The sequence below is a fragment of the Temnothorax americanus genome, unplaced genomic scaffold (assembly GCF_048541705.1).
Source record: "Temnothorax americanus isolate GAGA-0224 unplaced genomic scaffold, ASM4854170v1 Scaffold22, whole genome shotgun sequence".
In the NCBI taxonomy this organism is placed as follows: domain Eukaryota; kingdom Metazoa; phylum Arthropoda; class Insecta; order Hymenoptera; family Formicidae; genus Temnothorax; species Temnothorax americanus.
The window spans coordinates 2,538,251-2,565,861 of NW_027509360.1; the positions used below are offsets into that span (position 1 = coordinate 2,538,251).

The window sequence follows — 27,611 nt, forward strand, 5'->3', positions numbered from 1 at the left end:
CGTTCCAACTAAGTTGACTGTTACCTTCTTAACTTAAACTTCTCGTTCACGCTCGAAACTCTCTGAAACCGGAAAGATATTCGCCCGGGCGATGTCTCGCACTTCTTACTGTTCCAAAACTTTTGTCCCCCGCTTTTTCATTGCGGATCAGGCTTCAGTCGGTGGGTGTTTCTGCTCGCGCGGGTACTGGACGCCGGATATCTGCCGCACGATCGGCCACAGACTTTTGGAGGAATTTCTAGTGAATCCTTTTTCGCTAAAAATTTGATAGCAGACCGCTATTCTTTATATTTGAAGAGCTTCGTATCGATCGTTTTGACGAGAAAAAAAAATCAAACTTTTCTTAAATAAAGATGTGAAATTGCGAGAAACACTGGGTACCATCGTATTCACGCGCGATTTGTGAGTAACTTTTTAAAATTTTCGATTCTTATCTTTTTCGTTCAAGAATTACGTGCTCGAAAGCTTGACTTGCCATTAACTTTCGAGTAATTTCGCAATTAGGACCGCGATCAAATTTTCGTTCCCTTCCGATAAAAAGAATTTCCCGGGAAGGGGATAATTTCGATTTCTATTTTCGCGCAAACGCGAGGTCGTTTACCACTAGTTTACGGACCGTTTTTCCGGAGAAGGTAAGATTGATTTTCTATCGATAGTAGTCCGGAGGCTCGTTTTAAAGGAACGCCCGGCTTGTAATTTTACTGCAATGGAAGAGGCAGCCAACTGCAGACGCGCTTTCTACCGAGGGATGTTTATGCGTTTCCCCTAATTCCTCGCTCCTTGTGAATCGTCCTCTCGCTTTCGACTCTCGCGGAGCAGACCGTGTTCGATTGTAAGGGTCGCTGCAAGAGTTTCTATACGACTGTTGATTCCGCCAAGAGAAAAGCTCCATGCATGTAACCGAAGAGCGGGTTAGAAGGGAGAGACGGGGACGGAGGAGTGTGGGTTGACTGCGTGGCGAAAGCGGGGGACAAACAAGCGGAATGGAGTAAGGCGAAAGAAAACAACCCCTCCGTGTACGCGAAACAAAAGAGTCCTGTGCTCGAAACAGAAATCCCGCCGCTCTTTTTCTTCGAAACAGGAGTAAATATTGTCCACCCTCGGCGCGTACTACGCGCCCTCCACTCGTACTCGGGGTTCACATCGGCCGTTACAATATGTAGGGATTGACAATTCTCCGGGTCTCTTCAATCTCTTCACGATCCGGTGTGCTACTTCCGCCAACGCGAGCTCGTGCTGATACTTCCGCCCGGTCTCGTGCACGATGCTCGCCACATTTGATTGACTATCTCGAAGTCGTTAACAGCATTCAACTCCTCTTTCAAAAACAAATCGTTATGCGGCGAATCTCACAAGTCAGCGTGAGTGTCGCTGAGAGAATTTTGTATAATTTATAGAGATTTAAATTATATGTTAGTAGACATATTTATAGTACAATTATTGGTTTGTAATTTGCCAATGTGCTCGTATATCGATATTATGTTGCTTTAAAAGATTTTTTCGCGCATTTGTATATAGTTATGATGATGCGCAATGGCAATTAAATATGTCTAGATTCAGTTCATATTACTGTATACAGCGGTAGGATTAATGGAGAACAATCGCTCATTGCGATAAACAAACGGCTTATGGTTTTGAAATGCACGATTTTCCCCAATACACAATGGATTGATTTTTGCATTCTATAGAATGGAACGATTGAATGGATTATCCGTTGCACGTTTGCTCGCAAAACAGTGCATACATATATTCCATTGTCTCTCGCAATTTTTAAGTTCAATGGATTTTATTTTATATAAACTAATATTTAAATGTGCCTACGCCAGAAAACGTGCGCATGTCAAAAAATAAATAAAAAGATATAAAATAAAATAAAATCTTTTATCGCCGATATCACAAAAGGTCTATTAAATTATGTTCACGCAATTTAAATATTTTATTGTAAAGATGACATTTGCAAAATATTCGCATTCTGCACGCAATGGAAAAATTTTTTTTATTTATATAAAAACATAATGGTTCCTTTATTCCGCGATTCTGTACTTGTTAGTCACATTAATCTAATTAATGTGACTAACTAATTTCTTATAATTTCATTCTCAAATATATAATTAGTCAGTTTTATTGTACATTTTTTTTCTACGCTCATCTTTTTTATTAGCTTTATGATAGTGAAATTGAAGCTGAATTGTGCTCTCTTGTTTCTAATGTTCTGAATTTATAACTTTCCATTCAATCATCGTGCTAAAAATCATCCGAGGAAAATCGTTAATGACATTCAGGTATATAATAATAACGGCTACGCAGATGACGCTGGTATTATAATTAATTAAACCTTACTTAGCTCGGATACTAACGATTTTATGGCGGAAATCTGGAAATAGCGGTTTAACCGCGCGGTCATAAAATCCCCGCTTTCTTAACTACTTATTCGTAATACGAGTGCTGGCACGCACACTCAAATCGACATTTCCGCATGTATAGCGAATGCGAATACGACGAGCGGAAACCTGGAGCTTATTTACGATGTCTATCGAGGCGGCTTTAGTTTCCTCGTAGTCTCGTTTTTCGTGCTCAATCGCTTCTCGAATTAAAACGTCCGACTTGGCAAAAGTTCCGTCCGAACTACCCCGCCTAAAAGGAGAGCGGATTCTCGCGGAGGGTTGGAGAACAGGGCGGGGAGGGGGGAGGGGACAGGCGAGAGACTCCGGTTGTTTTCTTCGGGATTTTTCTTACACGCCTTGCGAGAGCACACCGGCGAAAAAGTCGCTGATGGCAAATCGCATCGACGACGTGAGATCAGATACCGGACGAGTCAGAGCAGAGAAAAAAAGGAATCGCACGATGCAGCTTGTTAATTAAGTATCGGATTTAGCCAATGCTCCAACGATCGTTCGGTTCTTCGTTCCTCGCAGCAATGTTTCGTAGTTTTGAAACTCGGAGATGACGGCAAAACAACAATCGGCATAAACTTAAACTGCATTTTGCATTCGTCCGAGCACTTGTTCACTCGAATCGAATCAAAAGTTAAAATCATTAACTCCTACTTTCCGACTACGGTTAAAGTTGGGTAATGTATTGCAATGAGAACAATTTGACTTAATAAATAAGTAACGTTATAGAAAGTGTCTTAGCAAGCTTTTACTTATATGCATTCTTTTACAATTTTATAATTAAATAAAAAAATACCGAGAAACCAATATTTTTCGTAATAATTTAGAAAGAATGATCGAAAATATAGGATTTATTATTTGCGATCGCGATCTCGACCTCCAGATTTTTGAAAATCAAGTCATAGATATAAATAAACGGTAAAACCATATTTATATAATTTGAAAAATAAACTTAGGGAAAAAAATATTTAAGATTGAAAATAGAAAGATTGTGTGACAAACGGCAAGTTTTACCGATTCTGATTAAAAAGAAAATCAATTCTGAATTAAACGAAAAATCCATAGATTAAAAGCATATCGTTATCTCGTACAGTAGATTTTACAATCTCCCTAATTCGCAGGATTAGATATATTTATAGCAATAATTGTCAAGATTTAAGTGAATGCTTCACAGAAGTAAAAAATTAAAATGAATATTACAAAGCTCTCATTAAAATAATGCCGTTATTATAGCGACGCATAGATCCTTGCGCCCGTAGCGCTCTCTTAATTACCGTTCTGCGAGCTGTGGCAAAGAGGAAGAAACAAGGTAACACAGCGTTTCCCCATAGAGCCATTGTTCATTCGTTATTCGCGCCTGTGCAGGATTTAACGTAATTTCCATTGTGAATACCGTCGACCGTCCATCCAGCGTTCTTACATCGGGTGCCGATTGTACGGTGGCAATTAAAACGGCATCATCCCCCCCCCCGCTTCTGTATTCCGTTGGTTCGGTGGCCGACAGGGGTCCTAAAAGAATTATGTCGCGACCAAGTTTCTCGAAGGAGAGATAGGACGATAGCCATTCCGTACGAACTTTCGACGTTTCGAAAGCGGAGAGTGCAGAACGAAGTGGCTAGTTCGTCCGGGCGCGGCTACGAGAACCAAAGACGCCACTTAGTTCTCGTGCAAATTTAATTCCGCATCCCCCTACGGGAGACGCGAAAATTAGAGCACCCTCCATCATCAGGAGGGTTAATATACTTTGTGCATTTAGCGGCGGAGCACGATGAATCGCCCCGGGAACGAAAACGTGACACGACATACAAGGCCTTGCCGACTTTAATATTACACGACTCTCCCCGTGGCGAAATCGCGGAGAGCGAGAATCGTGGGATGGTATCTTTTATTTGCCGCTGGAAACTTTCGGGGCTCTCTCGGACGTGCGTTGTTTTTTGTTCGTACGAAGGGAAACATCGATCCAAGAACACATCACTGGAAAACGACATTATCCTGTCGAGAGAAACGCAACCAATAATTCAACGGCGTGTTTTTGTTGCGCGACGCGCAAGAACCCGCAGTCGCTCTTCGGGGAATCCTGGAGCGAGGAACTGTCGTGTCGCCATCACGTTCCCACGTAAATCGACAAATTTTTATCCTGTTACTTGTTGGCGGTGCAATTACCGTTGCATTGAATTCAGATATCGTCTGTTGTTCTTGCGCAAACAATTAATTCAGACGCTTCCCTTCATATACCAAGTTCTTTTTTAGAATATCAGTAGCGATCTGTGTCAATAAAACGAATACGGCTTCGGTAAATTATTTTTGTTTTTATTGTAGGAAAATATTGTACAAGTCTTCTATTTGGAGAAGACTAAATTCTTTGAATTTATATTTTTTATTCGCGTCATACTTGCATTATATTTCTGTACCTTATTATAGAAATAAAGACTCGTATGTCCAGTTTTTGTCAAAATGGAGTTATAATAGTACATTTTCCGATATATCAGGAGCTTAAATTACATGACGATAAAGGGTATGTCTATCTTCTGTCTGATTTTTAACATATAACGTTAAAGAAAAGTTATATTGAAAATTTTCATAGTCTTAATTTTAAACCAGGTATTTTTTGCGCGTTATTGGCAGTTGTACTATATTAAACATGCCAGTTACATTATTTTATTAAAAATTCAACAAATCAAGAGTTACTTTTATTTTTTATCTAAAAAAAAATACATTTTCCTATTTAAAACTTCAAATCCTGTTTTCTCAAATTTCACAATAATGGAGGAGTACGATTCTCTATCTCTAAGATACAGAAATATAATGTAAGTATGATGCGAATAAAAAGAAATAAAATATTTACCTCTAAGGTTCAGATTTATACTTCTTGAATATCAATATTTTTTTAACGTGACTTTCTATATTATGGATTTACTAAAAATAGTTTTATTACTAAAGGTACTTATAATTACGATCGGATACAAATAATTCCTCGTGGTGCGATATCTCGAATCACGATACGTAGCAGAAATTCGTGGAATAAAATTGCAATAATAACAACAGAAGCCAGTACGCTGTTTCCTGAACCGTATCTCGAAATGGTTTTCAGATTTTTGCCGTAAGAAAGAATGGTTGTACTACGCGATGGAAGAAAAGGGGAACAAAATTCTCATGAAAATTCTACAATGGCGATGGCGGTGTTTCTCGTAATGCTCGCTCATCCTTACATTATATCCAATGTTCCTCGCGCATTATACCTCGCATTTATTGCCTCTATTGTGGTTTTACGTTTTACAAGTGTTCGAGTTTCACAACATATAGGTACGAAGACGCGATGCAATTATTGAAAATTTCATTATTATTATACAGATTTAACGGAAAAATATTTCTACGACTGATATCTCGATTTGGTATAAACTATCTTGGCGAAGGTAAAACGTATACGTATAATACTACACAATTATCATTTCCGATGTAATGTTATCTCCCAATTATTATAAAAGAATTTATTTTGGCATTGCGATAAGTATAAAACAAATAAACTGCAGATGCTCGGTCAATATTTCAATTATCTGACCAATCGTTTGTGTTTTTGTTTTCTGCACGCGCGTATCGTACAACCACGCGCGATTGCTACGTCATTATATCATTACATACCTCGGCTAACAATTAATCGCATTATCCGAATGAGGCTTTACCGCGAACTTGCAGGTATTTATCGTATCAATGGATTGGATAACGAAGTTTGCGTGGTATACGTACGGTCGGGGGTCGATATGGCCGACACGAGCTTACAGCGTGGCAGTAAATAGCGAAGCACATGGTTCGCGAAAACATCACTTATCAAGGAATATTATTCCCTTTGAGTAATTTCCGTAATTATGAGATTTAGCAGAAAAAAAACTATCGGATAATCGCTCTTAAAAGTTTTACACGAAATGTAAAAGCGATTTTTACGCAAAAAAAAACGACGCTTCCCTCGGTAGTCATTTCGCGACACAAACGAGGATACATTTATAAAAATATACAAACATAAATGTATACACATGTGCGTCGCCGACAGTCAGCAATTAATCAGGTGAGCTCTCAAGCACGAGCAAAAAAGGTGCTCAGCTTTCGCGGTATATGTGTCGCGATTTAGCGCGTAATTAGCAAAACGCGCTCTCTTGACGGTTGCTCTCTTTCCCTGCGTAAAGCCTCAATTGGGCCTTTAATTCCGGAATACATAGACGGAATTAAATTTTGTCTTTCATCAAAGCTTTTTTTCGTGCGCCCTTAAAAAATATCTCGGCCGGCCAGCCGGAGTAAAAGCTCGCTGAATTATTTGAAGCGCGAGCAGACGCTCGGGACGACGATGTGGCGCGTAGTCGACGTGGAATGTACAATATTTTGCTTTGTGATGCCGACGAAATTATTTTCATTTATCAGGAAGTCTATGTTCTATTTTTTTCTTTGTTTCTCTCTCTCTCTCTCTCTCTCTCTCTCTCTCTCTCGACCAACGCGCGTTAATGATTCGCAAATAAAATAGGAGTGCGAATAAACGGCACGGCAAAAACGTTCAATTTGACGTATACTGATTTCACGATAGCCCACGCACGCGCGCATTATTATTGCGCCCGTGGGAACAGGCTCATCTGGCCGGAATCAACTTTATAACAAATAAATTGAAATCGCAGCGGAGGTTTCAGAGAATATCCGTGATTTACGAGGAACTGCCGGACCGGCCACCAGATGAGAGCAGCATTGACAGGAAATGTCCGACAATCGAGATAAAAAAAAAGCTTGACGCGCGTATTGGATAAGTCGGTACGGCATCATCAATGAACGAAAACAAGATGGAATGAAGAAAACCTTAAAAAATACCGAAAGGACAAAAACACAGTCGGGCGTTGTTTTCTTCCCCGTTGAGGAGCGAATCACGAGCGAACATATTCGAAAAACAAAATTAGAATTAAATTAAACGGCTGGCCAAGCCAATTAAAACGTTTTGCGAAAGTTCAAGAGATTCTCCCTCGGGAACGGGTAAGGTTTCGCGGCACGGTGGTTTTTTTTTCCCTCATTACGTCGTTTGCCGTCTTGGTCGTCGAATCGGACGCCATTAAGCCAACCAGTCTTCCGTATAAATACCGCATAGCTGAGAAAATAGAGGAAGAAAGAAGTTGAGCAAAATGTGGGCAAGTTTCTTGTTTAATTTCAGATTTAGAAAGATTTACCTTGCTACGCTCGCTATATCGATGTGATCAGCCGAACTCGAGCAAAGCTTCGAAATACTTCGTAATATCAGCATTTTAAACATGTGATTGAAAAACATTAGAGTTTTAATCTTCATTTCGGGAAGGCAGCGATTTAGAAGCGATGTAATCGAAGTGTCATTGAAGGATCAATCACAAATGAATGATACATCATCGTCCACGTCGACTCGAAGTGCGTTTAAGTGAGGTCTAAATCAGTAAACAGTTCAGAAGCCGTTATCCGCGCGCGTCACATTCAAACTCCATAGTACACGCGAGATAGGAGGAAGCTTAAAGCTTCGAACATTACCAAACGGTAGCAGCTGTCCCGGAAGCTTCCTTTAAATATTAAACAACGTAGCGACGTCCCCGATAGCGCTAATAGTTATTACGCGATATCGTCCGGGAAAACTATTCCCAAGGCAAGTGACTTTGTTATAAAACACAAACCGTGTGCTCGGTTTACCACTACCACCGGCAGGATAAAACTAAAACTTTCCATCGTATCGTATAACGTAGTCCTTTTGAGCACAAGCCTGCCGACGAAAATTATGCTGGGACATGCAGTTTCGGAATAAGGGCCTTTCTCTTTCTTTCATGCAGTGCTATCGTAAAAGCAAAATTTTACGCGACAAGGTTGAGTGATATATCTCTTTTTGCTGGCATATGTATACGTAGGTACGTTTTGTTCGCGGAATATTCTCGCTATACGCGTGACTTCGTGCTTGCAAAGGATCCAATTATCTCCATACTTTGTTTCGTTCAATCGTAATTAATAAAAATATCATAAGCCATAACATGTTCTGCGGTAGTTTGTAAATTTTTGCGATTTCTCGATTTCTCGCGTATTGGGGCACTTTATAAATTTTCGTACAGAGCAGATTTTTATCGGAAAAGAACGCAGAGTAAATTTAAATGAACTTTTGAAATGGAAATGAAAGACAATAGCAGAGAAATATTTAATTTGTAGCTGAGATCCCGAAGTAAAATTACTACAGAAAAAGCATGTTTGAATCTCGCGAGAACTAATAATATTCATTATTTAATCAGAAAACGCGCGAGACAAATAAGTAGAATAAATCAGTTTTGAAGAAGTATGAGATAATTAAGAAGTGGAAGGCGTGTTGATTGTATCAAAAATAATCTCCCTTTGAGAAATGGGATTTTCCTCGCTGAGAGATAGGGGATTCGCTCGCCTATCAGCGCAAATGAATGATAATAACGGCAATCTCACTTACTTTCGTAACCGGTGAGCGTCGCCTCGGCTGAAACAGCGTCGCCAACTCCGTTCTCAGCTAGGCACTCGTAGTTGGTATTGTCGCGCCCGGGCTTGACAGGTTCGATCCGCAGTAAAGCACCATTTTCATACTGATGCACCACATACCGGGACTGGGATTCTGTCGACATAAGACGGAAGATTGAGGCGGACGTCGGCACCGTAAAAAGGAAAACCCTCGTCACAAAAGGCGAGAAAATACCGGCACGATCGAGGGGGGGGAGGGGGGCGCGCGAAAATGATCGGCGCGGCGGCAACGGGCGATATAAGATCGAAAATTGCGCCGTTGCGGAATCTAATAAAAGGGAGGTATGTGTGTCCTCTCGTATCCAATTCCGCGGCCCGAGAAATATTGAATGGGAATTGGATCGCGCGTCTGTATAAATTTCGAGAGCGGGCGGCCCGCCCGCCCCGGTTATCGTCTCCCCCCCGTCCGCGTCGTCCGTCCGCGCTCACCGCGAATTGGCGTTCAGAACGTTACAAGCGGTCGCTGGCCATTATCTCGTCGGGTGTTCCTCGTCGGATTAGAGAATCGCGGGATTTGCTGGTTCTTCCGAACGTATGAGAATGTAATATACGAAGCTCGAGATTCGATCTTCAAATTGGCATTTCCAAGTTTTTCGACAAGTGGGCTCACTTGGTTCAAGTAATTTATCTATGTTTAGCAGTTAACAGTCTATCGATATTGGCAGTTATCTACAAGAAATACTATCGGAAAATAACGTTTTGACTGACACAGAAAAGATACTAATTGTAAGTCAAAAACTTGTTTCTCGGTTTTCCTAAAATAAAACTCATTTATGGAAATATATTCCTAGTTTACTAAAGGTCAAACGAATTAACCACAAATTCATGAATATTACAGAAACAGAATTCAAATTCTATGAAAGCTATTATATTACGAATGGATTAAGCCGGAGGTCAATATATGCAACTATTTTCGAGGAGTTACTATCCTGATGGTCATTGCAATTCGGTTTATGGAAGTACGTCGAGCTGTCGCAATCCGTTTGGTCGTACGGAGCCTGACAAAAAGATCAGATACGACGCATATGCATTTCGCGAAACATCCAACGCAACTCGTTCGGTTTTCGTCGTGGACGAGTGCAAAAATCACTTGGACAGAGACTGAGAATAGTTCGAATTGACTAAGAGAAAGCGAGATGCACGATATAGGAAGAAATGCGGCAAAATGGATGAACGCGTGCGGACGAAACGGTACCGGGAAAGACGTGAAAATGAAAAGCGAAGAATCCAGGTCAGGAGAACTTTTTAATTTAGATAAAATTTTCATTCGTTTTCACCGCGGCGTCTCTGGTTCTCGTGAAACGAGAAGATACAGATTTCGCGTGCAGGTCGAAGGCCGAAGAGCGGCACCCTCGAGCATTCTCAACGAACCGGTGGCGACGATTTCGAAGACGCAAACCGGGTCGGAGACAGGGAAGTAGAATATGTGCGAAAGTGCGCGGACTTACGTGAGATTCTCTTGCCGTTCTTTCGCCAGTGTATTTGGGGCGGCGGTGCTCCTTCCGCAGTGCAGTAGAAGCTCGCTATTCCGCCTGCCTTCACCTGCTGTGATTGTGGCTTCACCAGGATCGTCGGCGGACCTGTGAACAAAGAGAACACGCGGGGTTCTCTGATTAGACCTCGGCTTACAATAGAATTTCTGTGTGATGGTCATGCGGCCAGGCTGCTATTTGAGGCGCATTTTGAGACTTCGTTTGCTTTAACACGCCATTTCATGGCAAAAATAAGGTCTTTTTCCTCGCCGATTAAAGAATAGAAGATAGATTAGAGAATACAAAAAGCCTGCGAGTATCTTTTTAATTGATAATTATTTTATTTTATTTTTTATCATTTGGAGCTTATTTTTGTAAAACATGTCTTAAATATCGTTTTTATGTACAGTTTCTATCTACATTTTCTCACAATAATATTGCCTTCATTACATGAAACTTGTTTGACGATAAAAAATAAGTTTAAATGGTTGTGACACTTGCAGTCTGTTTCATATAAAATTATCAAATTTATTTCAAATGCAATAAAAAGTTATTAAATTTTCGTGCAATAAAAATATTAATAGTAATTCAAATTAACAGTACTAAAAGGCAGAATAAAATTGTATTATACCTAGATAAAGATTATTTCAGCTATTTGCACTGGAAATCAAGTGATCGTTTTATAAAGAATCGCAAAGTAGCAGAAAATTATATAAAAACTGGACCCTTCGTTCATGAAAATTGCGCGTTTTAACGTTTCTCGTTTCTCGTGTTAAAATTTAAGTAAAAAGTTCACGGTTGCGCTCGCTCGCTCGCTCGGCCAGCGTAGGAAAACGTTAATTTGCAAAGGAAAATTGCAGTCCTCGGTTACGCAGATATTTTCTTTCTACATCAATAACTCTGCTTGGGTAATTAGTCTCCTTCTCGCAAATTCGGGTCATTAGTCTACTTTTCATCATTTAGAATGGCTTTCGTAGATTTTAGTTAAAATATAGAAGACGACGGACAGCACACCCGAGCGTTAAGTCCGGAAGCCGGAAAATTTTCGATATGTAAAAATGGCCGGAGCTTGCGGCCGAAAAGCGGGACACTCCGGTTTTAGAGCGAAAGCGTATCCGCGCGCTTCCCGAAAGAGAATCGAGATCCCGAGAATAACGTTCCCGATAATTGTATCGGGTTCCGAGCGGGCGTTTGCAGCCTTCTACGAATTAACGTCGTAAAAGTCCAATCTGATTGCGCTCGCGAAATTTATACTCGTCGGGCGAGAACGGCGTATCTCTCCCGTCATCGATCGCACGGCGTGGCGCGGCGCGGTGGCTACACGAATGCACCGGGCCAGAAGTCGGTGACCGAAATTAGTGAATTTAGTGCGGCGAGAAGTCCAAACTGCCTCCGCTGCTTTTAACCTCGGGAATAAAGAGACGGCCGGTGCAAGATGGATGAACGTGACGCGCTCCTTTGTCAGACCAACGCCGCGCTTCGCTGCGATGTCGAGCGGTCTCCGGAGAAAGAGAAAGAGAAGAAGAGAGAGGGAGAGAAAAGAGGAAAGAGAGAGAGAGAGAAACGTAAAAAAGAATCGTCGTAGAGAAGGGACGACATCCAGAGATGCGCTATCTGGAACGGGATTACTGCTCGTTCTAAATTGGTCTCGGAACTTTTCGATCGTGTTGATCCTACGTCGGAAAAATCGACACGTCGTTTATGAGTATTATTTCCGCGAGTTAAGAGCTTGAATAAAAAGTGTAGCGACCTGCGAAAGGAGTGGACCGCTGGCGGCGAGACATATCGAAATGTACACAGCTTTTTATCTTATCTTTTTACAGTCGAACGTTGCGTGCCAACATCGATCTTGATTTACTTGGTTCAAACGCCGAAACGCCTATTCGTAATGGGACTAACGGATAATAATAAAATGTGATTTTCCAGCCGAGGGTGTTAAAAGAATGTTTATCTTGGCGCAGTCGAGCTAATGCCGAGACGTTTATACGATCGTTTATACGACCGAAAAATATCTACCCGACGTTTACGGGTACCCCGGTACGCGATAAACTCGACTTATACTACTTGCCACGGCGCGGCATCGGCGTCTCCTTTTTCTGGGTCATTAGACATACTTTTACGACGTCGGAGTACATCACACGCAGTAAAAAACTTTTTAATCCAAAGTGCAATCGTTCCGGGAGAGTTTGCGATCCCGTGGCTCGTGTGAGACTTTATTGCAGCGTTTTTAAAACGGCGTCTGTCCATCGTATCGTCAAATGACACACTTTATCGGGTATAAAAAGAAAAATGTATCGAAAAATAATAGCAGTTTATCGCGGTGAACGTTGATGCGCAATATACGAGAGAAGTACTCTTAAAATATTCTTGATCCGAGTAAGAATTTTGCTTTCGAAGAAAGTGATAATATAATATTATAGGCACACTCAAATAATGTTTATATTATTTCTATAAAGTTGAAGTTTTTATAAAAATTAAATTCTGTATAATTATAAAAAACAAACAGGTAGAAATACAAAAATATATATATAAAAGAAAAAACATATAAATAAATCAAATAAATTATGTTAACTTTCATTAATGGTGACTTAATCTCGAAAAAATCATAAAACAGAAAAAGTACAAAATAACCTTATATAAATGGATAAAAACTGTCTTTTTTGTAAAAGAAACAGGAATAAAAATGTAGCGGAGTAATGAGTGCGAGCTCGTCGTTTTCGCGATGAAAAGTTAAACTTGCAAAAAATGCATATGTACAAGAGACTCGACGATTCCACAGTTGACAGGTATGACCACTCTAATCTACAAACGCAGGTCGTGGACACTTCACGCACGTATGCGCACACACGCGCTCTTCGGTCGGACGTAATTCAAGCTAAATATTATTCCGCCGACGAAGCACAGATAATTTTTGATCGAATTGTGCATTCAAAATTACTCTTATCCGAACGTATTGTACCTCCGCGCGCAATTGTCGTTCCACCGGAATTGCTCGTAACAGGTCCATTAGTCGACCACGGTCGCTGTGTACACATGGTACACGTACACGCGTGTACAACAAGGCTACGACTTACCGTTTCCGCGTATGTGTACACGTAGGTGCGTGTGCGTGTGTAGCGATGCTTTTTATACAATTTGCTGCGATTTTATCTCTTGAACTCGCAGTGTAACTTTCGCAGACACATCACGGAAATGTGTAGTGCCTCTATCGAAATGTGTGTGGATAATGCGATCGCTATAATAAAATTTCAATAAATATAAATAGAACAGTAATAACAAGTCAGCGAGCTATGTTATTTTTCAATACTCGACTTTACTAAGAATAACAACGTTTACTTGAAAATATATTTACAGCAGCGTCGGTATCGACAACATTATTGAAATGCAAATTGTACACAATCGAGGAAGGTTTGCGACACCATTTGCGGAATGTCGTTTCCGAGCGATCAGAATCTCCAAAAGTTTCGCTGTATACGTAGAAGCGAGTGCCAGTTAAATTCCAACATAGCAAATACCGAGTCTATCTCTTGGCTGCAGCATTGCAGTTTTCGATCTTCCGCCGCTAAAAGTGACCGTTTGCCCAATTCCATTAAAAGTGGATGAACGGGGAAACAGAGGGATAGAACAAAAATAGGAAAGAGGTCGTTCGCGAAGGAGGACCATCCCCACTGCAACTATACTATCGATTCGATCCCCGTCTGGTCAGCAATTCAAAATGCAATACAGATAAAGCTCGCGGGGGATATAACAGTGCCAATGTGCAATTTGTTTCATTTAATTGTTTGCGTAATTTAGCCACGCTGCATTCATTTTGCTTCGTTTTTCGATTGTAGATGCTGAAGTAGCTAGCTCGCGTCGGTAATAATCCAAGACGATTTTTGCAACTGTTGTCTCTCCGAAAAATTCTGGAATATAATAAAATCGTTCTTCTCTATTATGCACAAGCAAGAAATTACTTTTAACACAATTTGAACGAGTTTTTAGATGTGCGAATAATTAGAATCATTAATGACAAGTTAATATCTGTTTAATTTGGAATGATCGAAATTAAGCTGGTAAATGTATACACATTCATTGGCCGCAACCGTAAACGTATCTAACGCAGGCGCTATTAGTATTATATTCCAATAATTGATTTATCATATCTGACTGTGTTAGCTGGAAATATATATCGAAAATATAACGGGGGATATAATCTTTATGAATCCAATTGTGGTGAAGATTAATTTAGCGTTATTTTTTATGTAAACGATTTAACGAATTAGAGCCCGAAAAATGCGTCGAATATTTGAGAATTAATTTACTTTAGCCGCTGACATTTATTTATCCGAAATTGTCCCATTCCCGCTATCTTCTCCTCGCGAATAAATCATTTTCGGTGAGAAGATAAAAAAAAAAATTCGCAGCACGAGAGGCCGATGAATGTGATTTTGACTGAAACGATAAGGGAAAAACACGCGAGAGGTGTAGGGGCACGTTGTCAAGGCGGGAGTAATGGCTCGGCTCGAAAAATATTGGAAAAGCTTGCACGTGCCCGACACTCGCTGCTCTTTTCTGAGAGATTCTCGCGCTGCCGGGTTGCACGCGAGCCGGCGAGTGTACACAAAGATTAAACGCCGGTGAAAATTAGATTGCGAAAAGCGAGGCATGCCGTCGTTGCATCCCGCGAAATGAATGTCGGACCACTTTTAAAGAGAGAGAGAGAGAGAGAGAGAGAGAGAGAGAGAGAGAGAGAGAGAGAGAGAAAGAGGAGGAGTGAAAGTGAGAGAGTATTCCAGGAACGAGGAGAGATACGCTCTGCCGGAAATGAAAATAGTAACACAGGACGAAGACTTTCAGAGGACGATCCTCGCGTATCCGCGGAAAGTTATCCGCGCGTAATTCTGTGTGCAACACACGGGAAAATGTTTCTCGTCCCGCAATAAAGTCATTTGTGAAAAGGTCAGAGTCCAATGCAATCGGGGACGCGCGTAACCGGGTCGTGAAACATTTCGCAGTAAAGAGTGTCAGTATTGGATGCATGTCGCACAATTGCCCGACATTCGAAGTAGATTCTACCGCACTACCCTATGGTATACGACGGTAGCGATCGCGACTTTTCGCGCGACGAATCGATCGCGAATCCGTATATAAAAATGCGCGACGGCAATATCTTATACTTAAAGTTTATGGCTATTCGGCACGGGCTCAGATAACTTGGAGAAAAAGTTTCGCTCCTGGTGTCGGCATTACATTTTATAGCCCGCCACGTCGTAATTGAAAAAGTAGCCGATAACGGAGCAATCTGCATGCGATTTGAATAACATTACGCGTTAGCGACTACCGAACGTATTATAAAATCGATTCGAGGCTGGCGAACGCACGCGCGAACGATGCTTCGTGACATCGTACAAAAAAAAAGAAGGCTTTCAAGAGCCGTCAATAAGTAGAGCAATAAATATATACGTAGAATTTTCGATCGGCAAAGAGTATGGAGAGAATATCGACCACGCTCGGCCATCGAGACCGTGCTGATACGTAACGCTTCAATCAATTTCGTCACGTGGTTAATCCCTGAAAGGCGTGCCCGTGCGAGCGGTACTATCGCTAATTAATATCAAAATGCAGCCGTATTAAAGCCGTGATTTTCAACAAAGACCCCGCCGCGCATCAGAAAACGCGCGGCCGCGCCGCTGTAGGAATATTACTGAAAATACGCGGCAATTACATTAACGCGTTCCCCGCGGGCTGTCGAGGACGAGTTTTGGTGGGCGAATCGCGAAACAAATACGGGATGCGTTTAAACGGATTCTGATATACGCCCGGCCCCTAAATAACACGTGAACGCGAGGACGCGCGGCGCGACGTACGCAGGGGCTCATTTATGGAAACGAAGCGGGGGCGGTAATTACGGATCGGGAGTCATTTCGGGCTCGCCGGTACCACGGCCGAATTCGAAAGAGGACAAACCTCCATGCCGGCTCGCTCGAAATTTCGTGCCGTCGGGTCGATACACCGTGTGTGCAATTTCCGATGCAGCTATACAGAGTCGTCGCGCCGATGTCATCTCGCTTCCACTCGCTTAGCATTGATTGTAAACGCGACCATTTATGCATATATATATATATATATATATATATATATATATACACGTTTATTTACATATATGCATATATGCATATGTATAACGATAACGTCCGCGGGGGTGAAAGGTGTCCACAAAGGTGAGACGTTAGTAGGGGGAGAAGAGAACGCGGGATAATGCATTATAGGCGAATATATACACATGTTGCGAATACAATGCAGGTTTATCATAGATAATTATGCGAAATTTATTTGCATTTTAGTATTAAAATCCCAGGTAGGAGCTTCCGTTCAACTTGCGTGCGTATATACGATCGCGCTCTCTTTCCGTTCAGCCGTATGGTAAATATTAATTTAATTTAAATGGATTTTCATCCACGCTCTTCTGCGTGCTGATACACATTTCAAACTTGGCCGAGATAGATGGGTCGAGCGCGGCGTAAGGGTGAACTTGTGTCTCATTGCTCAAATATGATGTGTTAACAACGCCGAGTGGAATCTGGCCGGGTTAAAATAATGAAAATTTTGCCGGCGCGCGAGCGGGTTCATCGACGTAATACGAGAAAACATATACGGTCATTTGAGCAAATATTGAACGAAACAAATGTAATTAAATTGATAAAATATAAAATGGGAATATAATGTCGATATTTTTTTTCTACGCTTGACATTCGTTCTTTTTGACTTGTATTTTTTAGACAAATATGTCACTAATATACGAATCGACATTTTCGAGACGCGAGACATTTTTTTATAAAAAGAAAATTGAACACAAAAGAATCAGCAGTTAAAGCTTCAGAGCTAAACGAAATATAACTCACGATTTGTTCTGGACTATCATCCGGCCGAGATAGATATTAATTCCAATAATAGAAGCGGCAATTTATTTTATACCATCGACGTATTATCTATAGATAAGAAAAGAAATCGAACACGATTACCCGAATTCTGGAAACTGGTTCAAACTAAGAATACTTCGACCCCATCGATTCTTATTGCGCGATTCGAGGCTATTTTCACTGAAACATTCTGATTGTAAAATACATGCGCTAGAAAGATCTTAATAAATCCGACAAAAATATTTAATGGGGCTTTTAAATATTTCTTAACTGAATTGACACAGATATGAGATTACGTGCAAATCTTTCTCAAAGATGCGATGTGTTCTCCATTTAACCAAATCGTTAAACATCATCTCATTAACTCCGATCGTTTCAAGATTTTTTAACACGGCGCATACTATTCAACTGAATCGCGTTATTTTTCTTTGACGCCGCTCGCACAACTAACGAGGGAACCGTTCGTTCTCGCGGTTCCATGAATGACGCCGCACGGTCGGAAAAATTGCAATTTATTCTCCTTTGGAATTAAAGCGTCCATTACGACGGAGCTTGGTACCCGCCAGTAAGGCTGGGCCCGGTTACTTCCCTATCCATCGCCTAACGTCGCCGGCACTCTAAAACCCCTTTCCGCTCGGCGCTTCCGTTACCACCTCGTTCGTTTTTTCTTCCCGCGATAAAGTTACGCCGGTGAAAGGAGCGGACGGGGAACCGACTCCGTCGACGCCGGGCGCGATTTGTCAACCGGGAGATTATCCGTTTTCCGCGTTCCTTTAATGAGATAAACAACGGTGGCGGAGAGACGCGCCGTGCAACGCGAGGGAGGAAAGAATAATTTCCACGGCGACACGAGAAGACACGGCGGAAGATTCGTTACTCTTCCCGTGTTGGCACCTTCTTAATTTATTCACTCGTCCCTCTCGCCGGGAAGGAGTGAATACAACCCGCGTGTTTCGACCTGACTCGTCTCGACGAAGATCTTCCGTATCCGCGATGTTATCACCGACAATGCAAATCACTGTTTGTGTGTGTGTGTGTGTGTGTGTGTGTGTTGTGGCGTTCTATTTCAAATTTTTCTTGATGCAATATTTTCTTTATTTCTGTCTCTCTCTCTCTTTCTCTCTCTCTCTTTCTCTCCTTTTCGATTTGTGATTCATTTTATTAAACAGAAACTCGGAACAGAATCCGAGAAATTCTGATTCCTGTGGTACTCTGATATACATATCAAGTAATTACGTTTCGTCGCTGACCGAACCGAACCCGCCGAGGCATCCGAATCGACGAGACACGCCGGGACTGAATCGCGATTTCCAAATTCCTCGATAGGTGCATCGATGCATCACTTTTGCACGCGTGGAGCACGAAGTCGGACGGGATAGCACAACAACCGCCGCGCTTCGATACGTATGCAAAGCGAATGCGTTTAACCAACTTCTCGCAGAGAATTTCCATTAGTCAGGGTAGAGAACGACAGTCCCGTTGAGCGGAAACTCACGCACGGGGACGGAGCGGGCGGACCCGACGCCGACGGGGGAGGGCGATACTGGCTTGTTTTCGAGATACCAAGCCGTCGAATGATTTCGAATCAACGCGTCTGGTAGCGCGTATAATTCAATTTGAATATGTATACGGGGCCTGCGGCGCGAGCGGTCCGCGCGCGCACATCCACGTTCCTATCGCGTAATTCCCGCGTGCATATACAGTAGGTTGTACTTCTCTCTTTCCCTCCCTCCCTCCCTCTCTCTCTCTCTCTCTCTCTCCCGCTCTCACCCCCATCTCTCTACCTCATGTAATATAGATATTACCGTCACAAGAGAATATACCACCCCTTCTCGTCACTCCGCTTCTCGCCACGGCCTTGCGGCGTTTCTTTTTCCATCTATATAACCTCGCTACCTTATCTATCTACCGCGGGGGCGCGTTCCCGCATTCGTCGGGAATGGATCATCGGTTATCGAGCACGTTTGCCGGGATACTTTAATCTCCCACGCGCGAGCGCGCGATAATACACGCTCGCACGTCGAAGATATTTTTATAACGCGGCGACGCGCCTCAAATTTTTTTACCCTCTCGCGCTCGCGCCCCGGGGATGCTTTCAGGCGGCGTCACGAGGGATTTCTTTACGAGCGGTATGATGCTGATGGCGGCTGCGGAACGACGGGAGGGCGGGACAACCCCCCGTGTCGAACGACCGTTCCGTTCCCTCTCCCTGACCTAAGAGCGTCTCCGCGAGTAAAGTCCGGAGGGGGTTGGTAAGTTGGTACGACGCGAATGTCGAAGGGCCTGCGCTGAATTTATGCAGATGTATGCCGGCAATATTCTAAATAAGTAGGTAGGTACACCCTCTCCGCAGCCGTCTCTCGCCACGCCGGATCTCTGCCACTGGCGAATCCGACCAACCAAACGCGATCATCCACCGTCGCTTTCGGCTCATTGTAAAATCGCAGCGATAGCGATGGTGACGGCGTCTCTAATACCGCTGTTCCTTCTCGTTCTGGCGTCTCAGCGGCATCTTCGGCGCAATTAGCGTTTCTTAGCCGCGCTCGCGTTTCTCCGAGTGTCTCGACGACGACGACGACGACGACGACGACGGTGAAGCTTCTTGCGGCGACCAGAGAGAACAATCGAAGTCCCACTGGGAGAGTCCCCGCAATTCGGCGAACTTGTGAATATTCACGAGGCCCCGCCGCGCGCGTTCGAGGTCTTTCTTGAATTATCTAATCTTAATACAACGCCGCGCGCATTCCTTTAGAACATACCAAATATACTCGTCTATAAAACTCAGAGATTTTGTTCGCATCCCTCGCTTACGTTTCATAGAACATAAAAATTGAATTCAGTTGATTTGTTATAATGGTTTCCTTTAATGTTTGTTTGGATTTCCTGACATGAGAATAAATGATTGTATCGTTAACTCTAGATTTAATGTTTGAGTTCTAAAGCTATGGGTTTGTGATGAAAGAAACATTTAGAATTAATTATAGAGTTACGCAGTTATTGTTAAATCTTTCTCTTATCATAAGCTATATTTTTGTGAAAAGACCAACATATATGCTCGATAACAGCAAAACTAAAATATGAAGGTTATACGACCAATGTCGAGAGCAAGACAACGAATAGGTGTTGGTTTAATATAAATAATAATTTATTAAATGGCAAAAACCGCAAAAATAACAATCGTTTATGTTTCGACTTACTTAGTCTTCATTAGAACATGCTGGGCCGAACCGATGAAACACATTAGTTACATTACATTATATTTATTGTAATGTAATTTTATCGGTTTGCTCCAGTGTGTTCCGATGAAGACTAAGTAAGTCAAAACGTAAACGATTGTTATTCTCGCCATTTAATAAATTATTATTATTTATATTAAACCAACACCTATTCGTTATCTTGCTCGGAGATTGGCCTTTCATATTTTATATTTTTGTTTTAAATTACTTTACTGTGCGTACTGTTTAGTTAAGAAAATATTATAAGAGTAATAAAAAAAGAATAATCATTAATTTTATTCTGAAATTACTGATTGTACCATTTACTGGAAGATTTCTCACTCTTGATTCTATATCAAATAACTTTATTTTCATCGCTGTATAAACGTTACAATCATTTCTTTATGCACTTATAACCGAATCGTCGTTTAGAAACTCATAGACGGTACACTTAACGGCGTCGAGGGTCGAAGAGGATGAAGGGTAATACCTCGGCGAATTTCAGCGGTCGAGTGCACTCTTGCCGAGCGATGAGAGGGCAAGGACGACTTTCAATTTACGCAAGAACCACCGCCGTCACGTATGCGCATAGATTAGTAGGCCGCCCTGCGACGTAGACGTAGCGCCCTAATCAGCACTTGGCGTTTTAACGCGGTTAATTGCGCTTCAATTAGCCAGGGGTCGTGCCTCCTCTCATCCCTTTCAACCCGGGCGGGGACTTTCTTGCTCCCGCCGTTGCTCGCGCGAGCAACGCGCGGAGGAACTTTCGCGATCGTCGGGCCGTAGCGTGCAATTAGGTGCAAAGTCCCGTGCATTAAGAAGACCGGCAAAAGAACCGTTAAAAGACATTGCCGGCAGAAGATTAGTCGACGATAACGTCGGAGTTACATTGCCGTTAAAGCAGCGCATTAGCGTAATGCTCGAGTGTGTTATTTTTACCCCGGAAAAGACGGTATCTCGCTCTCGCTTCTCGTTATGCGTGCACTCCAATCGGCGACTATTACGCGACCGTCCCGAGCGTACGGGAACGAGCGAGCGCGAACAGACTTTGCCTCGTAAGGTGAGACGTGAGAAAATTATAACGTAATCGTTACGTCGCACGCAACGTTCAAAGTGAAGGAGATCGCAACGTAGTCTCGAAATTCGCCTTTTCGTGCCGGCTGGCAGCGGACCCGCGCGTCGCTATCGGCCGCGAAATAAATCACAGAATCAATTCTGATACATACCGGGTGGCGCCATAAATAAAAGTGCGAGGTACCAACCAGAGATACCGCCGCACCGTAGATCGCGGTGTCTGTTACATATAACCCGATTGGAAGAGGGGGAATGGGCGACGGAAACAAATGACAGCGCATAAGCGGGTGGAAACACTCGAAAGTCGGTTGTTGCCGCGACGGCCGACACGGTGGTCGCGCCGAATTTGAAATTCAAAGCGTCCGGAGAAAGCCGGCCGATAACGGTGGGAAAGAGAGGTGGACAGATAGACGGGACGAAGAACGGCCGCGGGACCCAGGGCAAAAATATACACATTAGTGAATTTGAAATTTAGATACCGGCTAGTCCCATCCTCTCACCCTTTAGCCCCTTGTGAAATTGACCAGTCCGTGCTCGAAAACAGGCCGATTTGCGGGCGGCGGGAGCTCGCGGTGCCCCTACACGCTGCGCGTGTCTCGAAACGCCTGATTCCCGAGTCTGATCGATGTTACGTGCGCGCGTGAGGTCCACTTCTTCTGACCTCGTTCCCCCCCTTCGAATCCCGTTATCGTGCACGGGGGAGTGTATTTTTGCCAACGAGCCGCGTACGGGTCCGCATTCGTTCCACGCTGATCTACGTATACGGGTACGTGTGCGCGAGCGCGAGCGGCGCCCTAGATGTTAGCCGGGCGGATAACATCGGGCGTCCCCCGGCGCTCGCCACCTCCGTTACGAGCGTTGTTTGTACTTACTTGTCATGTACGTGATGTAGTGCGAGTCGCTGATGTTTCCTGAAAGAAGCTCGTTGAGTCAAGTCGTACGTAACGTCCCGGCGATGCCTCGCGAGCCCAGGCGCGTGCCGTGCGTCGACGTGTTTGCGTTTACGCGGATACGAACACCATGACATTTCATTTCTTTCGCTGTACTGACCGCCGAACCCCAACGCAGTTTTCGTTAATCTAATTATATCGTTCACATCAGACGGCCACGCAGCAGGAATTAATCGCATACATTCGCGCACTGATTAGTTCCCGCGGAAGCACGCACTTAAATTTATATAAATGAGATAAATAAGATAAATTTGTAGTGTCTCCCATGCTTCTCGTGTTTATCGCCGCAAGTATACATGTATCTGATCAAGCTCAATAATGGAGTAAGAAATATACGTGGCAGCTTTCGATATCCCTCTCGAATTTCATCGCCATACTGCGTCGACTTCGAAGCCACGAAGGCATGCCATCGACACGCGACTTGCATCCCTCGATAATACGCGCTCTCGAGAGCCGTGTCGATCTCCTTCGACTTGGAATATTCGCGTGTGTGAAAACGTCGGGGTATTGCACGAACCTTCGGGAGGCACGAAGAGGTCGGGCAGAGGGTGAAAGAAGGATGGGCGGTAGGGGTGTTTGGTGGTTTGCGAGTTGGTCGGCAGCTGTCGTGAAAGCTCTCGGAAAAGCGTGAAAGCGCGAGTTACGTTTTCGCATGCGTTCCTATTCGCGGAATATAACCGTCGATGGCGATGGCGATATTTTTACGCTCGATGTTTAGTATTCATTCTTGTACGGTCGTTACCTCGTGTTCGCGCGAATAAATGAATCGCCAATGGCGCGCTTTAAAATTCAAAGTATCCGCGCTGCGAGAAATTAAAGCGGAAAATTATAATTCTTGCCAAAATTATGCCAAAAAGAAAATCGTAGGTCTATCGTTTTATTCTTCATCTAATATTATTAGTTCTGTCAGTCATTCGTAATTATATATAGTCATATTATATCAAATATATAATTATAAAATGTCTAGAATAGATAATAGAGATCTGATAATGATTTATTATTAAAAGCTAGCAAATGAAATTTATACTCTAACTCTCTCTCTCTCTCTCTCTCTCTCTCTCTCTCTCTCTCTCTCTCTCTCTCTCTCTCTCTCTCTCTCTCTCTCTCTCTCTCTCTCTACTCATCATTTTATACTTCTCATATCTTTTATCTTGAAACATAATTTTATGTTTCTTAATTTAAAATATATTAATATATTATAATAATCGTAATATTAATATTAAGAATAGTCTATGATAATATTAATGATGTTTCTATAAATTCAATATCAATCCTGTTCGCTTGCCTGTGTCTTAATCTCTTAATCGCGTTACAAACAAAACTGCTTTTCAGCCAGCCAGACGCCACGAGTAGGTATGTAATAATTTCAAGGACGTGTGTAATCCACATTCTGTAACAACACTTCGTAATAACACAAATGCGTTCCTTCATGCGTGAAGCTTCTCGCAGACAAACAAGCGGATGCATCCCGAGATACGCAAGCGCGATGTCGCCATTTCGGCGCGCACGTCAACCAAACCGCTGTTATTCCATTGCGAAGCTCTCGACGCGAGCATACGTCGTCGCGTCGTCTCTCATCGTCGAAGAGATTTCCCCACGAATAGAACGGGATATTAATTTGGCAAGATTGTGCGCGAGGAGGTATCGACACGTTGCCTCTTCTCTTAGACGGGCCCCCGGTGGATGTAAATTAACTTTGAGAAACAATCTTGTCGTTAACTTGGCGTATAATAACGCGGGCGTGGTATCGCTATACTCATGCCCTTTTGCACCCTTCGCTACCGCATAAGATGCCTTCACCTCCGTGGGAATACGACAGCCCAATCGCTCTCTCCCATCGACGTCGAAGAGTATTTAGGCGATGTATTTTATCGTGTCTCCCGTTCGTTCGCGACATAACGCTGTTCCCGTCGCAATAATCCTCGGCCATTCTTTTTCCGTTTCATCGCTTGATTCCGGCGTTTATATCTTACGATTATTCACGGCAGTCGCGACGGAAGCGACAAGTTACGCGCTCGCGCGCACTTTCCCCGATTTTACGCGCTCGCTTTTACGGCACTCAATGAATTTCCCGGCGCTCTTAATAATCGAGGCAACGACGACTCTCGTTCCCGATATAAGGAGTCATTATGCCCCGTTTTATATTCGCGAGACGTAAATAAGTTTGCGCAAGGGGGCGGGCGGAATTATGCGCCTGAGTAATGTCAGTGTATCGGTGACGGGGCTCCCATAACCGTATTGCGCGAGATTATTTTCCCGATCATAAAAAGTTACGTGTTACAAGCCTTACACGCGCTCGGTACGACAGGCACGGGATATGAGACACGAAAATTGCCACGCCGTCGCTATGGGAGCTGGGAGGCTTTCATGATGGGAATCAGGAGCGCCAAAGCGACTCCGGCTGATGAACCCGCGCGGGCATCGTTTTTTTTTTCCATCTCATCCAAGTAGTTCTTTTTAATACGGTATATTGTACATGTACACGGACGTTACATTTATTACGTTAATCTGATGGAAATTAAATCCGGCTCGGTTAATTTATGATAAATAGTTTACATGTTCAGAATTTTTCAAACGTGCGTTCCTTTCCGCTAAGGGGTAACGTCTCAAAGATCGAGTATACGGTATTCGAGCGAAACTGAGCAAACAGTGGAATTTACCGCCGAGCAAAAATTCGAAAACAACCGAATATATAAATGCATTTTATAATTAGTTCCCCTACCGCAGGTTAACGTTGAATTAACGTCAGCCCCCGGCGTTATGACGAAGTTGCCGTGCACGGTATAACTTGCGAGCGCGATACGTCACACCGTTGGCAGAGGGAAATCCATGCGGGCCGGCATAATGTGAATCTATAACTCAACTCATGCATCTCGTTATCACGAATTGTGGCGCCGTCTCATTGAACTTCGATGACAAAGACGTTTCTATGACGTTCACAGGCATTCCAATTCCATTCGCCAGAAAAAAAATGTCGAGCTGGCTCAAACATTTGATTTTCGCAAACAACAGTTTTAATTCGTTTTATATTCCCGTAATGTTTATTTTGCAGCACAAGCTCCCGACGTTTATCTGATAGGTGTGCCGATCGTAAATGAAGATTATTGTCTATCTTAATAATCGCGTGTAAATACTCTCTCTGACGAAAAATTGGGCCATCCGTGAAAAAATACGCAGAAAGAAGGAAAAACAGAGCTGACGAAAGAAACACATTCGCGCATTTAATTCAATATATATTTAAAATAGGTTTGCCGTTACCGTGGATCGAGTACGATGCCATGTCGGCATCGTGGCTCGACGATCCGTATATAACTGACCTATTTACGTGGCCGCGGCCACGGCGCCGAGATACGTATCGCGATCACGTGTGTATATGTTAGCTCGATCGTATTTTCGAGTCCGGGATCATGCGAGCTGTTTGCGCGCCCCGCGCACAAAAGCGAGTTTACCACCCCGTCGCGAAGGGCAAGAAAGGCGACTCATTTTGAGAAAACGCACGATCGTTCTCCGGCAAGTCAATGTAAAAATCGCGCGTGACTATACTTAAATCGGTATAAAGATGAGATAGAATTCGAAGGCCGGTTATTAAAATTTCGTGTCCGCGCTGGAGATTCCGTAATTCTAACACCATCAACGGGGTAGCATTCCGTCGCGGATTGACAGATGCGTGCGTATGTGTATATATGGGCACGATTTTTATTATCACTCATTCCGCGCAGTCTCTTCTTCGTCGGCATTCCGGGCTATCAGACCGCGCATTCACGCCGTCGAATTCCTACGGAACTGCTTCGACGGGAAGGGATATCTATCTTAATGGAAGCAAGACGTCGCTGTCGCTCATGCCGGCGCGGGAACTCAATATGAACGGCGAGGGAAGGAATTTTATGGCGCATCAGATTCGACACTCGCTAAATCGCGGCTTATTGCGATATTATACGCGGAACGTGCGCGAATAGTTCTTGCCGTCGACGTAAAATGAATCGTTTCGCTCAATTTTTACCATTACGAAACAGCTCATTCGGTTAGCTTCAAACATTTAATACTATTCGAATCACATATATTCGGTAATTTGCAGGAAACGAAAAATGATGTGTGAAAATTGTGCAAAATGTTTAAACGATTGGAATCTCAAAGGCGCAATGAGCTACTTAAATTATTTCCAGCAATGTCAGCGATTGTGCTACTGCCGCGCGATCAATTTTAATGACCGACATTATGATTTCGCGTGAGTAGTTTGTATCGGTTTCTCACGGGGTTAGCGATGTACGACGATGGCGAGTGCGGCGAGACCACGAGGCGCTGGCGGCGCAAATTTGCCTATTGCGTTCAATACTTCTTAAACTACGTGGTAGTTCTCACTGGTAGTTTGGGCTATTCACTAATCCCAGTGGCCCCAGGGGTCTAAAGTATCACCGGTATAGATACAATTGACGCTCTGCTTCGCGCTTACACGGACTGTAAAATTATCCTACAGACAAAACTAAAAATTTTATTTAATTTATAAAATCATGGATTATATATAAAATATCTGGAAATCGATACAATCTTTTTCCTACTTTGTGGAAGTAATTTGCAATAATATATACCATTTGCAATATTATATACCTACCATTTTAATAAAAAATAAAATATGCATTTGCGCGCGAATGAACAATGAATATAAAATGGTTGATCAGAGCAGTTAATTAAAGCATCTCCCTGATTCCGACTACATCTTCCCTCGTTTGCATTTTCCAATCGAGTAGTTAACTAATCGTCGTTTAGCGACATACGTAATAACTAATAAGTGGAAAATTGGTCGTATCTAACTGCGATATAGTTATAACATTATCAGCGGAACTGGGTAACGCGCGGTGGTATATACGATGTGGCACGTATTTCCTTCGCTCTCTCCCCTTAATTTCATTGGCAATATTCAAATCTTCGTGAGTTTCCTGAAATCCCATCTATCCTATATACCATCCTCCACCCTATCCCTCTCTTTCTCGCTCTCTCTCGCAATTGCTGTGCCAAAGTTTCAAATTAATTGACGTTAAACCTGCTTCGTGGCGCTTCGGATATGATGATACGCGATCAATATATAGGCCAA

General features: G+C 42.9%; 1 protein-coding gene across 11 annotated transcripts in view; it reads right to left on the reverse strand.

Annotated features, from left to right (window-relative positions):
• Window positions 1-27,611, reverse strand: part of Lar (tyrosine-protein phosphatase Lar) — a 399,840-nt gene that overhangs the window by 105,857 nt on the left and 266,372 nt on the right. For 10 of the 11 annotated variants that reach the window (XM_077407378.1, XM_077407374.1, XM_077407377.1 and 7 more), the window contains 3 exons: window positions 22,445-22,483; window positions 10,358-10,489; window positions 8,845-9,003 (listed from right to left, as the gene is read on the reverse strand). In XM_077407378.1, coding sequence (XP_077263504.1) covers window positions 8,845-9,003; window positions 10,358-10,489; window positions 22,445-22,483 — 330 coding nt within the window. The remainder of the gene's footprint in view (window positions 1-8,844; window positions 9,004-10,357; window positions 10,490-22,444; window positions 22,484-27,611) is intronic. The other variant, XM_077407380.1, reaches the window with a different exon arrangement.